The sequence below is a fragment of the Pomacea canaliculata genome, linkage group LG7, assembly GCF_003073045.1.
Source record: "Pomacea canaliculata isolate SZHN2017 linkage group LG7, ASM307304v1, whole genome shotgun sequence".
Taxonomy (NCBI): domain Eukaryota; kingdom Metazoa; phylum Mollusca; class Gastropoda; order Architaenioglossa; family Ampullariidae; genus Pomacea; species Pomacea canaliculata.
In genome coordinates, this window is record NC_037596.1 from 664,668 (window position 1) to 681,826 (window position 17,159).

Here is a 17,159-nt window from a genome sequence, read left to right on the forward strand (position 1 = left end):
AGAGCCACAGTTGTCGTCACTTAACTGTACATCATTTCAATAAAAATTCTGCATCAAACGTTTTACATAATGTTTCCCATTTCTATTCCTGTACGAAAATCTACTTTGAAACACCTACAAAATATTAATTACAAATCTTTTTCCTAGGAAACACACACACACACACACACACACACACACACACACACACACACACACACACACAGTCATAAAGACACACGATCTAACCTATTTGGACAAATTTTTCTCTAGCACGACAGAACTTACCCTAACAATGCAGGTAATGTGCATGTAATGTGTGTCAGATAAAATTACATTTACTAGATACTGCCATACACATTCATATCTGCAAACAAGTTAAAATATCATGTACAAAGGAGTATAAGAGACTGTATAAGGATCAAGAAAGAATTAAAAAAAATTAAAATATATCAGTTTCATAAAGTCTCTTTGAAGGTGTAATTTTTAAACACTTACCTGTTACTGGTCTTTCTTCTGGCGGATGGTAAAATAGCGTTGGTCACATCAATAGAGAAATAATGAAAAACGGAAAGTCGCACTGCTGACGGCAACGAAACGCAAAGAATTTGGCAACTGTTGTGTAAATATGTCATGGTCAAAGTGTTACACACTTACTTATTTGTGTAGACAGAGGAAAGCGTGTTTGTAATGCTATTATTCAACTCAGTTTAAAAATACTTTTGCACTAGCTTCTGGACAATGAGGGTAAATATCAACCTTGAACACCGAGAGTGAGCTGGTAAGATGAGGTCAGCGGAAGTCTGTCGTCATCATCAACGGTTTCAGTGACGACGGTACAGGTGTACACACCGCTGTGTGTCACGTGGTCTGCCGCTAGGATCCGTAACTCCCCAGTCGTGCTGTTCACTCTTCCTGACCACGTGATGGACGCGGGGCGAGGGTTGCTGTCAGCTTTACACCACAGGGTCACGTTGTGTCCAGGGTTTAACTCAGAAAGACTTGACAAAGGCTGTTGTTCCCCGGTGTTATTAGTCCATGTTATTGTAATCAACGGCTTATCTGTAATTTACAAAACATTTGTCATTGCCCATGTAGAGAAATTTATTGTGATTGGATTGCGAAGCAGAAGGGTGCTGTATAAAGCGCAGAGAATGAAACGAAAAAGTTAAAAATATGTTTAAGGATTCTTTTCCATCCACTGTTCATGCCAAGTATGAATTTTTAGTATTTTTATTTTATTTTTCTTTTACACTAGCGCTGTACTACAAATATTTTCTTTCGTTATCATGTTATGTAGAGTTTCACTAAATGACAATAAAACACTTTCGAAGACCATAACAATGCTGTGATTACGTATTTTATATATTATCTCAATTATCTTTTAATTTTGTTTTTTTTAAATTTTTATCCGGGAAGCTTTACGATTTTTGTAAATAGATTTCCAGTCTACTAAACGGCGCACATTTCTCTGTGCTTTTTACACAATTTAGATAACCTTTCTTTTCGCTGAATTATTGCTACAGTAAAGATTAGGCACGTGTCAATAAAAAAGAAATATTTGAGCTGGTATCAGCGTTTACTTACAGTAAACCTTCAGCACCTGAGAGTCACTCTCTATGTACATATCATACTCAGAAAGTTTATACTTGGCACGGCATGACACATCACGTCCATTGAACTCTCTCGTCAGATTGTCAAAGGTCAGGAGATCTCCATCAGGACGACCGCCAGCTGTGTGTGGCCATGTGAACTCAATGACCCTCCGAAACTTTCCTGGTGCCACACACCTTAAATCTCTGTTTGCTCCTTCTATAAGTGGATATCTTTCGGCTCCAGACACTATAAAAGGGTTATTACCTGCGATAACATCACATAAAACATACAAAAAAGTGGTCAGAAATGTTTTTCATAATCAAATATTGTGAACTTGTATTAAAGAAATAAATGTAATAAAGAAAGATTGACAAAGAAGCCGTGAGTACTTTTATAAAAAAATTATTTGACAGGATACGAGAAAAGAAAAACATATGTAATCAAATAGTCATGTATTATAATGCGAAGGCAAAACTTGTGATGGTGGTCTACACACAACAACCAATAAAAAAGCTAATAAAACATTACCATTACTGCAATATACTCCAGCGTCCTTGGAGTTGCAGTCATTGGTAATTTTATTCCAGCCACATTCAGAAAGACTCTTCTCTCCTCCGTAACAAACATGGGTCGCTTTAAAGAAAGGTTTCTTCTTCCCTCCGAATAACCAACCGTCTGTGAGTGCTAGGTAATTTCTAATTGAGAAATGTCAAAACGAAAGTGATTTCTTCTTAGCAATGTTCTAAGTAGGCATTTTCGAATGTAATTAACTTTTTGAAATCAAATTATTTTTAGTGACTTGAAGAAAACGTTTTTATGGTATCGTTTGTGTTGTGGCATGTGTGTTTGTGTGTGTGTGAAAGAGAGAGAGTCAAGAAACAAATGTTTTTCAGTAGATAATACTTTCAACTTTTACATCACAATCACACAGATGAATATCTTAAAATATTCATTTTCATCTATTATTTAAGATGTTAAAAGAATCACGTAAAGCTGGTATTCGGCTTCAGTCTTACATCTGTCTACTTGTCTGCCTGTCTGTTAAGGTGTACAAAAATGTAACTGCATGTTCAATATCTTTGGTTTTAAAATTTATCACCCTGTCAAACTTTATGCTTACAATTTGTTACATATATTCAATATTAAATATTTTTTTAGCATTGTTAATATCTCCTCATGCTGCTTCATTTATCAAAACAAGTATCTCACGAAGGTAGACTGAGTTGTCTGCAGATAACTTCAACGGTTTTCTCGTCGTTAACACACAATGTAAACGTCTCTCTTCCGATCTTCACTTCTACACGCCCCATGTTGGTACTTGTACGGCCAGGTCCTGTTAAACGAGGACCTGTAATAATAAGGTGGAAATTCATTCAGTCGATGTCGTCTGATGCTTGGTTACTTATCTGTCACACATCTTAATAAACACACGCAATTATTTTTTATTCTTTTTAAAGGTTATTTTTTCAGTTTATTAAGTCTTAATTCTAATCAAATCATTTGAAGGCATAATTAAGTGTACTATAATTTTTAAATTTTACACAATATTAGCTTTTTAGGAGGCAACTATTTTCCGTTTTGGTATTAATCTCTTCATCATCAACGGAAGAGATCCCGTCTTTATATCTGTAGAAACAGTAATCAGGTCATGTTGTGAAAACATAACTTTTAAAAAGATACATATTAATGTAAAGAAACATGTGAAAAGAAAAGCGAAAATTTGAGCTGTTACATATGGAATTGTCGGGGCAAAATAATATCTCTGAGCAGTATCATAAATATCGTTATTTCATGTTATTATTTTTAGTCTTCATCTGATCTTCTAACAAGTAAAAAGTGATAACACCAAAAAAAGAGAGGTGTCCTTTTTCAAAATTAAAATAAATCTTTTCTCATTCTTACTGACGTTGCAGATGATGCCGACATCTTGTGAATGATTGCAGAGGTTGTGATAAAAACCTGGATGGCTGCACTGATCTAAGCTGGCTTCCATTCCATGACATTTTAAATTAGAGAGAAGAATGTCGCCTGCTCCTTGTCCGTATGTCGATGAGTTCACAACTATTGCTATTGCTGTAGTGCTGTTTATTAAATACATGTGACACAAAGTCATTCAAAGGTAATAATAAACTAAACATAGAATCAATAAAACAGCAAAAGCTTAAAACATTATAAGTTACATTGTATTTATGCATTGACATTAGTATTACATAGACATTTTGATAAATGTCGAGCATTCATGCTTGTGAAAAGATTCGCTGAAATAATCATATTTCTCTCATATTTTATAGTTGAGCGTGTCAGAATAAATGGCAAACCTGTTGAATCCTAGCATCCTGCAGGCAACTTGAGCAGCTTTTGCTTCAAATCCTTGGTCACACACTGTGCCCCATTCACCCTTAAGGAACAACTCCAGACGTCCTGCCTCAGAAGTTCCATTTACCAGCCTTGCGATTATTGGATCTTTTAAAAATTGCACCACAGAACAATTATGTTCTTGTAATCAGATTTCGAAAATCTTTTAAAAATAGTGTAGTCTTCCTTAATTATGTGTTGGTTTAAGTCTATCATTGTACGGTGATAATATTGCTAGCCGTGTCTGGAGAATTAACTGCCAATCAGAATTTATTTAAAGTCATTAAACTATTTGGATTCATTACACTCTCTCTATACTCACAGACATAGGGACAAATACAGACACACACAATCGTACAAGCACTCTAAAAGCCCTTTACGTGCATGCATACTAAAGACTACACACAGCAAGGTAAGACACAGGTTCAAGATAAATCCCAGATCAGTGCCCCATAGTTGTTAAAACAGCATCTTCTTTTTTTCAAGCTCTTTCTGTAATCCAGTTCCGTTCAACTGCATCACCAATAAGAGAGACATAGAGAGGTTGTTTAAAGTTAGAATAAATCATTTCTCATTCTTACTGATGTTGCAGATGATGCCGACATCTCGCGAGTGACCGCAGCGGTTGTTATAAAAACCTGGATGGCTGCACTGCTCTAAGCTGGTTTCCGATCCATGACAGCTCAAGTCAGAGAGAAGAATGCTGCCTGATCCTTGTCCATATTTGGAAGAGTTTACAACTATCGCAGTTTTTTTAGTGCTGTTTTCGTATGGTGACAGAAAATCAGCAAAATGTGGAAATAAACTTATGCATCAAATTTTAAAAAAACGAAAAAAGCTAAACAAAACAAGATAGCTTTGCATTTACACTTTGCCATTAGTAAGAAAATAAACAGATAGTTCAAGAAATATCGTATATCTGTGACTATGAAAAGATCGTTTTAAATAATAATATTCCCGTTAAATTTCTTGGTTTTACGCAAGTCAGAATAAATGACAAACCTGTTGAATCCTAGCATCCTGCAGGCAACCTGCGCATCTTTTGGTTCAAATCCGTTGTCACACACTGTGCCCCATTCACCGTTAAAGAAAAGCTCCAGACGTCCAGCCTCAGAAGTTCCATTAACCAGCCTTCCGATCATCGGCTCTTTTAACAATTACACCACATAACAACTGTTTTCTTGTAATCATATTGCAAACATTTTTATAAATAAGTGTAGTATTTCTTAACTATTTGATAAGTTTGTGTTTAGACGGACATAATATCGCCGGCCTTTTCTGTAAGAGAACTAGCATGAACTTAGGGCTGGCGTAGCAAATATCTCTGTCACATTCGTGTTCAATTGCGCGAAAACACAGTCTTTAGCATTAAATGTATCTTACAATTATTTAAAGTCATTAAAAACACACAATTCGCACTACAAAAACCCAATACACGCATGAATACACAAACACACATAGTAAGATAAGACTGAGGACCTAAAGAAAATTCCAGCAAGCGATTCATAGTAGGTAGAACAGCTTTTACTTTCTTCCGAGAACTTCTTATACATCCAAGCGATAAGAGCTGTACTAGAAATAAAAGTCCGATATAGTTCGGTCAAAGTTAAAAAAGGTGTTTTTTTTTTTTTAAATTCTTACTGATGTTGCAGATGATGCCGACATCTTGTGAGTGGCTGCAGTGGTTATTATAAGAGACTGGATGGCTGCAATGCTCTAAGCTGGTTTCGGTTCCATTGCAGCTCAAGTCAGAAATAACAATGTCCCCTGATCCTTGCCCATATTTGGAGGATTTTACAGCTGCCGCAGTTTTTTCAGTGCTGTATTCGTATGGTAGCAAAAATCAGCAAAATGTAGACATTCATATACAAAATGAAATCAATAAGGCAGCAAACAACATGTTTTAATTTAGATGGTATTGCCGTTTTGCTCTTAGTGTTTAAATTGACAACTATTTTATAAATATCCAGCATGATTGTTTACGTAAAGGCTATTTTCAATAATCTTTCTTCCCCCCTTACATTTTTTAGTTTTATATTCGTCACAATAGATAACAAACCTGTTAAATCCTATCATCCTGCAGGCAACTTGAGCAACTTTTGGTTCAAATCCTTTGTCACACACTGTGCCCCATTTACCATTAATGGATAACTCCAGACGCCCAGCATTAGAAGTTCCATTTACCAGCCTTGCGATTATCGGTCCTTTGAACCATAGCATCATATGAAAATTATGTTTTGTAATTACATTACATCTAATCATGTGTTCAAATGACAGGCAACTGATAAAGTGAACAAATCTGCTACTTCAATGTTGTGCAAATATTGTCCAGTTGTGTAGCAGAGTATGCGACATCATGTGAATGTTTGCAAAATCTGTTATAAAAACTTCCTTCACTGTTATATGCTCGTTTTCGTCCCATATTTGGTCCCTGGTTAAAATAAAGTTCTACTTTGACCTGGTATCTAAAATATCCGTTAGCTGCTTCTCTGTTTTCTTTGTTTAGCTCCATCCTTACCAGCAAAGAATATGTTTTTCAAGATGGTATGACTTTATCGTCGAATTAGTTTTTTTTTAGTTTTTCTTGATATCATTAAAAATAAAGGTAGTTTAAAAAAAAAAATAAAATAAACGTTTCTTTAATCTTACTGATGTGGCAGATGAGACCAACATCTCGTGAGTGATCGCAGTTATTCTCATAGAAACCTGGATGTCTGCACTGATCTAAACTGGTTTCCATTCCAAGACATTTCAAATTAGAGAGAAGAATGTCACCTGACCCTTGTCCGTACTGTGAGGAGTTTACTGCTGTTGCTGTTGTTGTAAGGCTGTTTACATACAAGTGACAAAGTGAGCAACACTTTAAAATAAACTAGAAACAAAATTAATAAACTCTCAAAAGAAGAACCAATAAACCAAGTTCTCATGACAGTTCAAGCTAATAATGAAAAATATAGCCTGATCCATGTTCATATTTTGAGAGATTACAGCCATTGTTGGGTTTTTTTTCGGTGCTGTTTATATATGTGATACAGAAAATCATCAAAAATTCTAAATATTAATATGCTATCGAACCTTGTGCAACTTTAAGTTACATGTAAGTTAAGATTTGCTGCTTACAAATATAGAAAATTTGTGCTTAGCAAATGATTATTAAGTTAACCTTATTCCTGGAATATTTCCTGGCGATATCTAAGTCATAATAAATGACAAACCTGTTGAATCCTAGCATCCTGCAGGCAACCTGAGCAGCTTTTGGTTCAAATCCTTTGTCACACACTGTGCCCCATTCATCATTAAAAAACAACTCCAAACGTCCTGCCTCAGAAGTTCCATTTACCAGCCTTGCGATTAGCGGATCTTTTGACAAATGCACCACATAACAAGTGTGTTCTTGAAACCACACTACAAAAATCATTTAAAACACAGACTTCCTAAACGGTGACTAATTAAGACTATGCGATAGTTTTAGTCTGTAATTGGACTATCAGAGTAAATTTAGCATTGTTCGTAAGAGAACTTGTATGCACTTAAAGATGGCTAAGAAACAGTTTTGTCGAATTCCTGTCAAAACCCACAAGGACACACAGTCTATACTCTATAGCATTGATTGCTTCTCACAATTTATTTAAAGATATTTACTGTGTTCTTAATAATAATAATAATAATAATAATAATAATAATAATAATAATAATAATAATAATAATAATAATAATGTGTTAGTCACTTTGGGACGAACCTGATTTCTACTCCCCCTATTAAAGCTAATATAGACATTATTAACAAAACGGTAACTAATTTATTACAAATAAATTTAATGCTGGAGCAAATATAAATGTCTCACTTTTGAACGTTTACTTACTCATGTTGCACATGACGCCGACATCCTCTGAGTGATCACAGTCATATCTGTAGAACCATGAGTGCTCACACAGCACCAGGCTGGTTTCGCTACCCACACACTGCAGGTCATCAAACAGAATCGAACCTGAACCTTCTCCGTACTTGTCTGACCCCACGGCTACTGCTGTTGTGCTGTCCGACATCAGAGACAAAGGCGAAAATATATAGATATTAAACTCAAACATTCTTACCATTACTTAGCTATAGAGCGACACTACCTTAGTTTATTTCCACCCTTTTAATGCTATTCTACTTGTTGCGATTAAACAGTAGCTTGATCTCAGCCATGCACGTGCGGTCCGCCCCACGACGGCCACCGTGAGAAGCAGCGTGCCATCCTCCTTTAATCTCAGGTATTACCGTCGTTAGTGCTCTCCGCTAAACGGTATCGGAGGCCAGAATTTTAATTTGAAGAATATAAAGTGTTTAAAGCATGCTAGTCAACCTGAATAACAGTTCATGTCATAAAAAAATAAGACCACGGCTCTATTATGCCGGTTCTGGGAACACATGGTAGTGATTCAGAAGGACAGACATGAATATAAACATTGCTAACTAGTGACCCACATGTTCTTCCTTCCACGACTCTGTAGGCATCCAATGGATTCAACGTGTAAGGGAAACATATATCTTGTGGTTACAATGGATTTAATTAATGCCTTAGGCTACACATACCTGTTGAATCCTAACATTCTGCAGGCTACCAAAGCCTCTTCCTCACCGAACTCATCATCACACACTGTGCTCCATTCTCCATCGTAAAAGATTTCCAGACGTCCCGCCACCGCTGTGCCACCGACCACACGAGCTCTTAACTGTTGAGCTAAATAATTAAACACCAAAATGTAATATTTATATCTTTCTTTCTTTTCAGCAAGTTTATGGAAACAAGCTGTGTAAAAGTCTCATGTTGCATGATTAACAGATGCATACATACAGGAAGAGGAGTTTTAAAATCGGTACCAAGCAAAAGCAAGCAACAAATAAATGATGAGTGGGAAAGAAAGTTTGTGCAAGAGAAATTGTTTTGCTCTTTGATTGTTAACTTTTGCTTATTTAAAATTTTCTAAAAGCCATATTCGTTAGCGTTAGAAAACGCCAATAGAATCAAGAACACAAACATCTGGTTGCGCATCATTGGCTTCTTTCAATTTATAAAGTCTATCCTGTGATAATACTTATCCCCTGATTTTTGTCCAGCCTAGTTTTATTTCAAATCGTCACTCCTTATGATCCTTCTAAAATATTAAAATATTTCATATCACCAAAGTTTAGTTCGGTCTGTTAACCAAAAAGATTAGTTTTGGACTACAGGCGGTGATGCGAGTAGGAATTGTGCCGCTCTATTAAATGTTGATTCTAGGTTACGATAATAAGAAAAAAGATCCTTTCATAATTTTCCACAAAAGCTTGTTTTTATTTATTGCTCCAGTCTTGTTATTAAATGTTGGAGATAGACAACAAATAAAAGAGAACAGCACACGATGACTATATCTGTGTAATAATGCCATGTACAGCCACCGAAGGAACATCACCTGAATGAGTCATACTACCCGACTCCGGTGCCTTGATGTGTGAGCGAACACACACACACAAACTTTCTCTTCCCCATTGACAACGACGACTACTTCTGTCAGCATCGGCATCGGCATCGGCATCGGCATCGAATTTCTTTATTCAATGTAGCCAAGGTTTGGCGAAAGAGGAGAATGGGACTGGATCCTTGTCTTCACATCAAGCGGCTTATAATTACTTTTCTTTTAAATTTCTCTACCAGCCCATTGCGCTTAGCATGGTAAGGGGTTCGTTGTTTTCTGTCTAGATGTCCTGATGCTGGTATATCATGTGATAAAGACAGCAATCCATCCCGTAAGGCGGCTGGCACTCGTACTTTCCGTAAATACCATTATCACCAGTATCATACTGTCATCAGTATACATTTCTTTCATTTAAACTGAACACAGCTCTCTCTATCGTACCCTTCCCCCCCCCCCCACACAAACACACACACCACGATCGCTCTAACATACACAGAATACATATTTTATTTGTTTCTGAAAATAAACTGTGTGTACACTGGTGTTTGAGACCTAACTTGCTTCGGGTGGTGATTTTGGTGTTTCTTTGCCAAGGTTACAAATCATATAGAAATATGTCTTTTTAACTTTAATCCTCGGCAGTGTTTGTGTTATTACTGACATGTACTGTCCTGTAGGGTGTCGTGATGTCAGTGATCTTAGCGTACAATTCACTATCCTGATTTCAAATATGAATAAGATTTTGCAGTGGGATAAGCAGATCACCTCTATTAGAAATGTCCTTCATTTAGAATTTGGGTGCAATTGAGAAATTGCAATAGTAAACATATATATATATATCTTACTGATGTTACAGGCGACGCCAACGTCGTCCGAGTGATCACAGTAGCCGGTGTACAGGGGGTCATGGAAACATTGTTCCAGACTGGTTTCTGTTCCCTTACACATCACGCTACTAAGTATAATGCGACCTGAACCTTGTCCATATCTTCGGGAGCTGAAAGCTCCTGCTCCACTTCTGTCGGAAAACAATGTTAAATTAGTAATAATAAAAGAGACACATTATTTATTTGTATGTATTATATTCATATAAATGTACTAATCAATGTGGCAGAAGCAAAGCATTTGCAAACAAAATTTGTCTTTTTGTCATTTATTGTTTTTCTTTGCCAGTTCCCATCAGGTTTGTAATTTAATTGAAGGTTCACAGTACTATTAAGCCGCGGTGATTAAGGTCCAAACAGCTTAACTGCGGCTTAAATATTTTAGTAATGCATAAACTATAATACAATCATGAAATTTAAGTGTTTTTATCACAATCCTTTCTCACAATGTCTCACGGTCGCGACATTGCGTGATGCATATAAAATAGTGATGAATAGTCTTGGATTGAATGATAACATACAATTTCAAGTTTTATTAGATTATCGAATTTAAAATTACAATGGCTGCCTCCATAACGCCGACACTGAACGTCGATAAAAACAGATTAATATTTTATTTTCGTTGTAAGTTGTTTTATTGTTTCTTGATAAATAAAAGACTAATCTTCTATAAATAACTGTTTGAAGTTCTTAGCCAGCATTTAAATATGTAATCCTCAATAGTGCTTGACATGTTAATCACGGATTTTCGAAATTCCTAGTCAGATATGATATTTCGAGATTATTGAAACTGTAAAACATCCTGTGATATTGTAGACAATATCTTACAGCTCTAAGACTTTAAAAAGTTAAAATTTGTGTAGGCGCTTCACAAAACCTATGGTACATTAATAACACAAGGATTCTGCACTAAAGCCATAACATTACATGTTGCATTCTATTGCATGCGTTACAAAAAGAAAGATTGCCCACCTCTTGAATCCTAGCATCTCGCAAGCTACCTCAGCCTCTTTTTTTCCAAACTGATTGTTACACACTGTGCTCCATTCTCCTTTGAAAAATATCTCCAGACGTCCTGCCTGTGAAGTCCCGTCAACCAGACGTGCTGTCATCTGGTCAGCTGACAATGTTACTGTATATATATATATGTCACCAACTTAATCTATTAAATGATAGAAGTAACTTTTCTCAAGAGTAATTATCATTTTCAAAGGGAAAAGAAATTGACTAATATCTATAGACGTCCTTTCTCTGAAGCTCCCCCAAGAAGACTTGCTGTCATTTGTGCTGCCAGGGACGTGTCTCACCAAATATGTTTACCTCAGTTTCTCTTTTGGTAATGGTAGCGGGGAGGTAGCGGGGCGCCATACTACTGACTGCCCAGTATTTGAATAGTATTTTACCTCCTTTAATGTTTAAATTATATGTATATATATATATAATTTCCATTCGTACCCTAGCTGGGAGAGTCTATACCTTTGCTTTGTGCTTTCTTGTAGGCGGCAGGGACCCGAATAAGTTTAATGTACTAAGAATATATATTTTTTTTTCTTTTTTTAATTCTTATTTTTATTTGTTTGTAATTATAATTTTGTTACAGAGAGCATTCAGGCAATTTTTTTTTATGAGAAAAACTTAGCGAGTGACTTTGTGTACCTCGTGAAACACCACCTGAAAAGTCCTCACAGTACAGCTGATAATTGTATTTTATATATATATATAGTCTTTTTCACTATTTTAAACTTTTGAATAATATATGTTTCAAAGCTCTCAAATGATTTTGAGGTCGCGATTAATGGTTTGTAAAGATCATTTCACTGCACAAACCTTGTTTGACAATGTCAAATTTTCTAAGTTTTTTTCAGAAATAGTTTTGCTTTTTAGGATAGTTCAACTACTTTACAAAAATAGTTGATTGACTTTTACTTTTTTTTATGTCGGAGATACTTTGGGCGCTATATTTTGCAAGTATTTACGGCTGTTCTTATCTAAGAAATTCTGATCATGTGTCTAGTGTAAATTTCTAAATAATTAGTAATTAGTCTCTTTGTTTTTGATATCTGCTAATCAACGTAGAAAGTGAGACAATATAATTGAGACTTTCTTTTTTAGCCGTGGTAGACAATTATCTCTACTCCGAGAAGAAAATAAAAGCCCTTTCCCCTCTATGACATGGACAAAAATAAAAGAAATATCAACATATCTTCCTGATACGACAAAACTTAAATTGCTTGGAAAATTTGCTTATAGCAAAAGTGGTTTGGGGACCATCATTTGTGACTGGTCAAGTGCTTTGGTCCAAAGTTGTGTGCTTAGACCTCAGACAACTTATTTTTCAGATGGAGATGCTTACATATCCTCAATGCACTAACTCTGCTGCAGTAAAGACCCAGTTGTAAAATGAAACTGTAATAAAGAAGCTACAACCAAAGAACAAGTTTTTCTTCACTGGCGACATCACTAACAATTCTCTGCATCTTGTAACAAGACGTTGTAGTAAATAGGAAGTAAACCACACTCGAAGAACAAGACATTTCTATATATTAGACAACAAGGAAGTGAAATTTTATTCTGGTTGTGAGGAAAACGTGCCTGTAAATATAACAGGAATGCGTGTCAAATGAAGCATTAAAAATTACAAAGATAAAGCAATAGACATTTAAAAAAAACAGCCAAATCCAACAATTGTTTCTGTTGCAGATGTGGGTAGCTAAGAACTAACCATACAATTAACCATCAAACTTAACAGCGTGGTATCTTTAGCATGGGCAGGTCACAATAAAAGAATAACATTTACAACTAAATAATTTAGTTGGTTTATGTGCGTGACTTCTTACCGACACTTGCAGTCAGGAGAGCAGAGATCCAGTAAACACTGATGGCCATGTACATCATGATGCTGTGTGTCGATGTTTGTCAGACAATCGAATGTCTTACTGACAAGACAATAGATGGAGACTGCAGTGTACCAGCTTCCGATTCAACGAGGAAGTAAGATGGATACTCTCATTTGCTAATGATCGCGTGCCTGATATGGTTGTAGTCTTCTCGGTCCTTGTGTGTGCGTTTGCAAAGTCACACATGTATAATTGACTAAGTGAGCCATGTTTGTTTCGTATGCCTTCTATGTTTTGTGATGACAGTTTGTTTAATTTTTTTCGATACCTAGCTCATGAGCCATAGTTTCAATCCTTGCTGATAATTAGAGTATAATATAATGTCTCTATCAAATGAGGTGGAGGTTCATGAGTCGTACATTCAAAATAAAGAGAAGAAACATAAAGAGCTTCTAATGGAGTAACCTTTGTTGTAAGAGTGCACCATATGAGATAAAAAAAGGACAGTAGATTTGACCCATTGACTGTGTCAGATGTTAAACTACAACTTTCTATAATATACAAATAACTTCAGTCGAAAAAAACAAATGCAGAGTTTGGTGTGTGTATCAAGAATATAAGCTTATAGGCGTCATGTCTGGTAATCTCTTTCCTCTCCTTTCAGTATAAGCATTTTCACAACCTCTACAACCTATTTATCTCGCTTTTACTCTTTTTCTGTGTTGACTAACTTGACCATGGGTTTTTCTCCGTAAGGCAGAAACCCTCCTCTGATTGCTTTTGCATTGATGGTAATTCAAAGCCCTAGCTTGTCACTTTAGTGAGCTTTGTAATTGCTAGTTTGTTACTATTATTCATATTACTAGAAAATAGCATTGAAAATAAAATAAGTGCATTCATTAATAAAAATTGATTTTTGAGTGTTATTGTACAAACTAAAAGCAATTTTTCAGTTTTTTAACACACATGCTATGCACATTGACTCTTTGTGTCCTGTGCAGGTCATTGTCTGTATGTTAGCAAGTCCACAATCAGATTAACGAGCTAAGAGTATTAGAAGCCAAGCTGTATGCTGTTAAAATGAGGCTGTTGACCTTAGTGAAGATGTCAGACTTTTACTCCTGTAGCGAGAATTTAAATGATAAACATCTTTGTACAAGCTAAAGTAGGAAACACGATTATCAGGAGGCAATATACTTAAGAATTTAAAAAAAAAACTGTAGGTCGTGACGACGACGACAACGACGACGATGATGATGCTGATTATGATGATTATGATGATGATGACGACGACGACGACGACGACGACGACGACGACGACGACGATAACGATATCTGCCTAATTTCACATATTTTCATATTTCTCTTGAAAATCTGGTGAAGCTGCTCACAAGGAAAACCATCAACTTTATATTTAACTCATATGTCTTAACAAGTGACTAAGCCAGTAATGGGAATTTAGACAGTAAGCCTCTTACCCAAACCGAGCTGGGAAAAAGATTAGCAGGCGACTGTCTGATTCAACATTCTATGTAACTGTAAATCATCATCATGATGGTTAGGAGGAGAAGAAAGAGAGTAAATATGACAACGACTAGGACGATGCTGCTACTCTGTTGTTGTTTAAGGAACTGTCCTACTTTGAATTACTTATTACTTCCCATAAACAGCGGCGAAGAAAGTGGAGGAGGAGGAGAAGAAGAATGGGAAAAGGTCAAACAATCAGGTAATTCGTTATGTTCGAGGGGATTCAGTTGAAGAAACCCCATGTTAGGTTCTCGGTTACTCGATTTAGCCAGCTCTATCTCTGCTAAAGAAAATAAAATCATATCGAGTCCTTAGTCGAGCAATTAATTTCGCGGAAGACTTTATTGTAATTTTGCAGGTCATTACGAGAGGTTCTGCTGTAGGAGACCTTCATACTTGACTGTCGTGGTCTGTCGGGCTGAACACTGTCCTATGGTTAACAGCTTGCATGATGAAATGCACATTCTACAATCCAGAAACGTGTACCGATCATGAGAGAAAAAAAAAGAAGAAAAGAAAAATTAATCTGATTTCTGCAACAGCATCTTAAAAATTTCCTGAACATCCCAACAGGTTACAAAAACTTATGCTGAAGTTGATACGATTGGTTCACAAACAGGAAAATATTTTAGGTTTGTCTTTTTGAAACGCTGGAATGTGCTTCAAAATAATGCTGGATTTTGTGTTCACCTTGTAATCCTTTGTATGACTACAAAGTGTGTGTGTGTGTTTCATGCACTTGTGCATAGCTTAACCCTATCTTCCAGCGGTAGCGGAACTTACTTTCAGGGATTATTAAAAATATATTAAAGGGTGTGGCGACGGTCCAAAATGTTTAAAAATTAAATTTAGTGACGACTGCAGTGCGCGAGAGCAATTCAGGAGAGATAAATGATTCTTTGCTCACTTTATTACCACTAGCTAGGTTGCCGATGTTAAAAAGAATCTAAATACTTTCCTCCGAGTAACCGCGATATCTTCCAGTGACATTTAGCAGATGAACTTGTGTGTGACGTCAGCGAGGGAAAGAAAGTGTCGGCCACTGTTAGGATTTGAACTCAAGTGATCGGTGGTGTGTCGTTTGTTGAATTAATGACATATATTGCTGATAACAATCAAGATGGCTATGGCAATGTCCAACCATATCATTCATCAGCTCACACTGGTATGGAGTTGAGGAAGAGACTTTGTTGAAGCAAACGAAAGAGTCCCGTGTAATTTATTTCATTAAACACAACATTCTATGAAACATGTCAGCTTTTTTCACATGAACAGACACGAAAATAGACGAGTTTCAAACTGATCCTACTCTTTACCAGATTCGAAGCAGTTTTATTATGCCTTTACAATCCTTTCAAGTTAATTTCTCGTATAGTATAGTTGTCACGTTAAATCGGACTAATGGTAAAGGTGAAGTGCTTCTATGGCTCTAAACCCCCTATAGATAAAATCTGAGCATAACTCAATCCGATATTCATTTTACTTGTTGTCGAACAGGACAGTTACAAAACAGAAAGATTCACTGACAGTAATTCTTTTCATAAAAAGAAGTGTCACTGGCGAATCTAAGAAGAAATGTTACTGGCTTGTCTGTATGGGTGGGTAGAAGGAACAAAACGTGATGCATCTCTTGAAACTTAGGATTTAAAACGGTAAGCAAGTCTAAATGAAAAATTCAGTGAAAAAACCAGTGAAAAATAAGTAAGTACAGCCTGCTTAACAGTCTGCATAGCACAGAAAAGTAATGATTTATGGTAATCTTCGCACATGATCAGTAAGTGTCGAAACAGTTGCACTGACGTGCACCTACTTTTTTCCAACACTTACTTGGTGTCGCAGGATTTTCTCAAAGTTTTTGTGTCATTTATTCTTAAAAAAATTAAGACTGTGCATTTGTTAGAGTTATGCATATTTTAACGCCAGTGACTAATATTCGCATCCCAAGCCCGCAAAATATTATCGTCTTTTGCTCCTGTAAAGCGATTATTTAATAAAGATTCTGGTGTCACGGCATTCTTTTATCATTTCACTTTAACCTTTTCCTTTTCACATCTTTCATCGATGCGTGTTGCTCACTTTGTTGACGCCATACGTTAACTGCTCCATTTAAAGACAAAGAAATTAGAAGGTGGTATTGTGACGATAACAAGCTGACATCAAGTATGGGCGGACCGGATACACTAAGCGGATTATTTTCTCAGCCTCATGTCATCGCCTGCAGCATCTAAAGGTCGAGTTGATGTTCATTGTAGTAAGCAAAGCTAATATCCAAATTGCTTGGATGTCACCTTCATTTTGAAAATGGGGAAGTGAGAAAAGCATACAGAGCTCGATGGTAGATGGGGATCACAAAGTCCTTTACTGTGGTGATGAGAGAGTGAGGTACAACACAGTGGCTCGGTTTATCGTGAGCTGAAATTTCTACGCGACTGCTTCCTGTCTCACTCGCATAAAGGCCAAAAACCGGTTGTTCTTCCCCAATTCGTCTCTTAATTTTGTTTACATACATTCACTATACGTTCAGTTTTTTGTTCCCTAC

At 36.3% G+C, this 17,159-nt stretch overlaps 1 protein-coding gene across 1 annotated transcript; it reads right to left on the reverse strand.

Moving 5' to 3' along the window:
* Window positions 1-733: 733 nt before the first annotated feature.
* On the reverse strand, window positions 734-13,207 carry LOC112568401 (deleted in malignant brain tumors 1 protein-like). The gene is made up of 17 exons (XM_025245702.1): window positions 13,094-13,207; window positions 11,229-11,376; window positions 10,218-10,390; window positions 8,510-8,657; window positions 7,794-7,966; window positions 7,146-7,290; window positions 6,580-6,758; window positions 5,990-6,134; window positions 5,572-5,750; window positions 4,933-5,077; window positions 4,512-4,690; window positions 3,894-4,038; window positions 3,478-3,656; window positions 2,785-2,923; window positions 2,104-2,270; window positions 1,567-1,839; window positions 734-1,041 (listed from the first exon to the last, which is right to left on the reverse strand). The coding sequence occupies exons 1-17, from the start codon at window positions 13,149-13,151 to the stop codon at window positions 734-736; spliced, it is 2,883 nt and encodes a 960-aa protein (XP_025101487.1). The 5' UTR covers window positions 13,152-13,207.
* Between the last annotated feature and the right edge of the window lie 3,952 nt (window positions 13,208-17,159).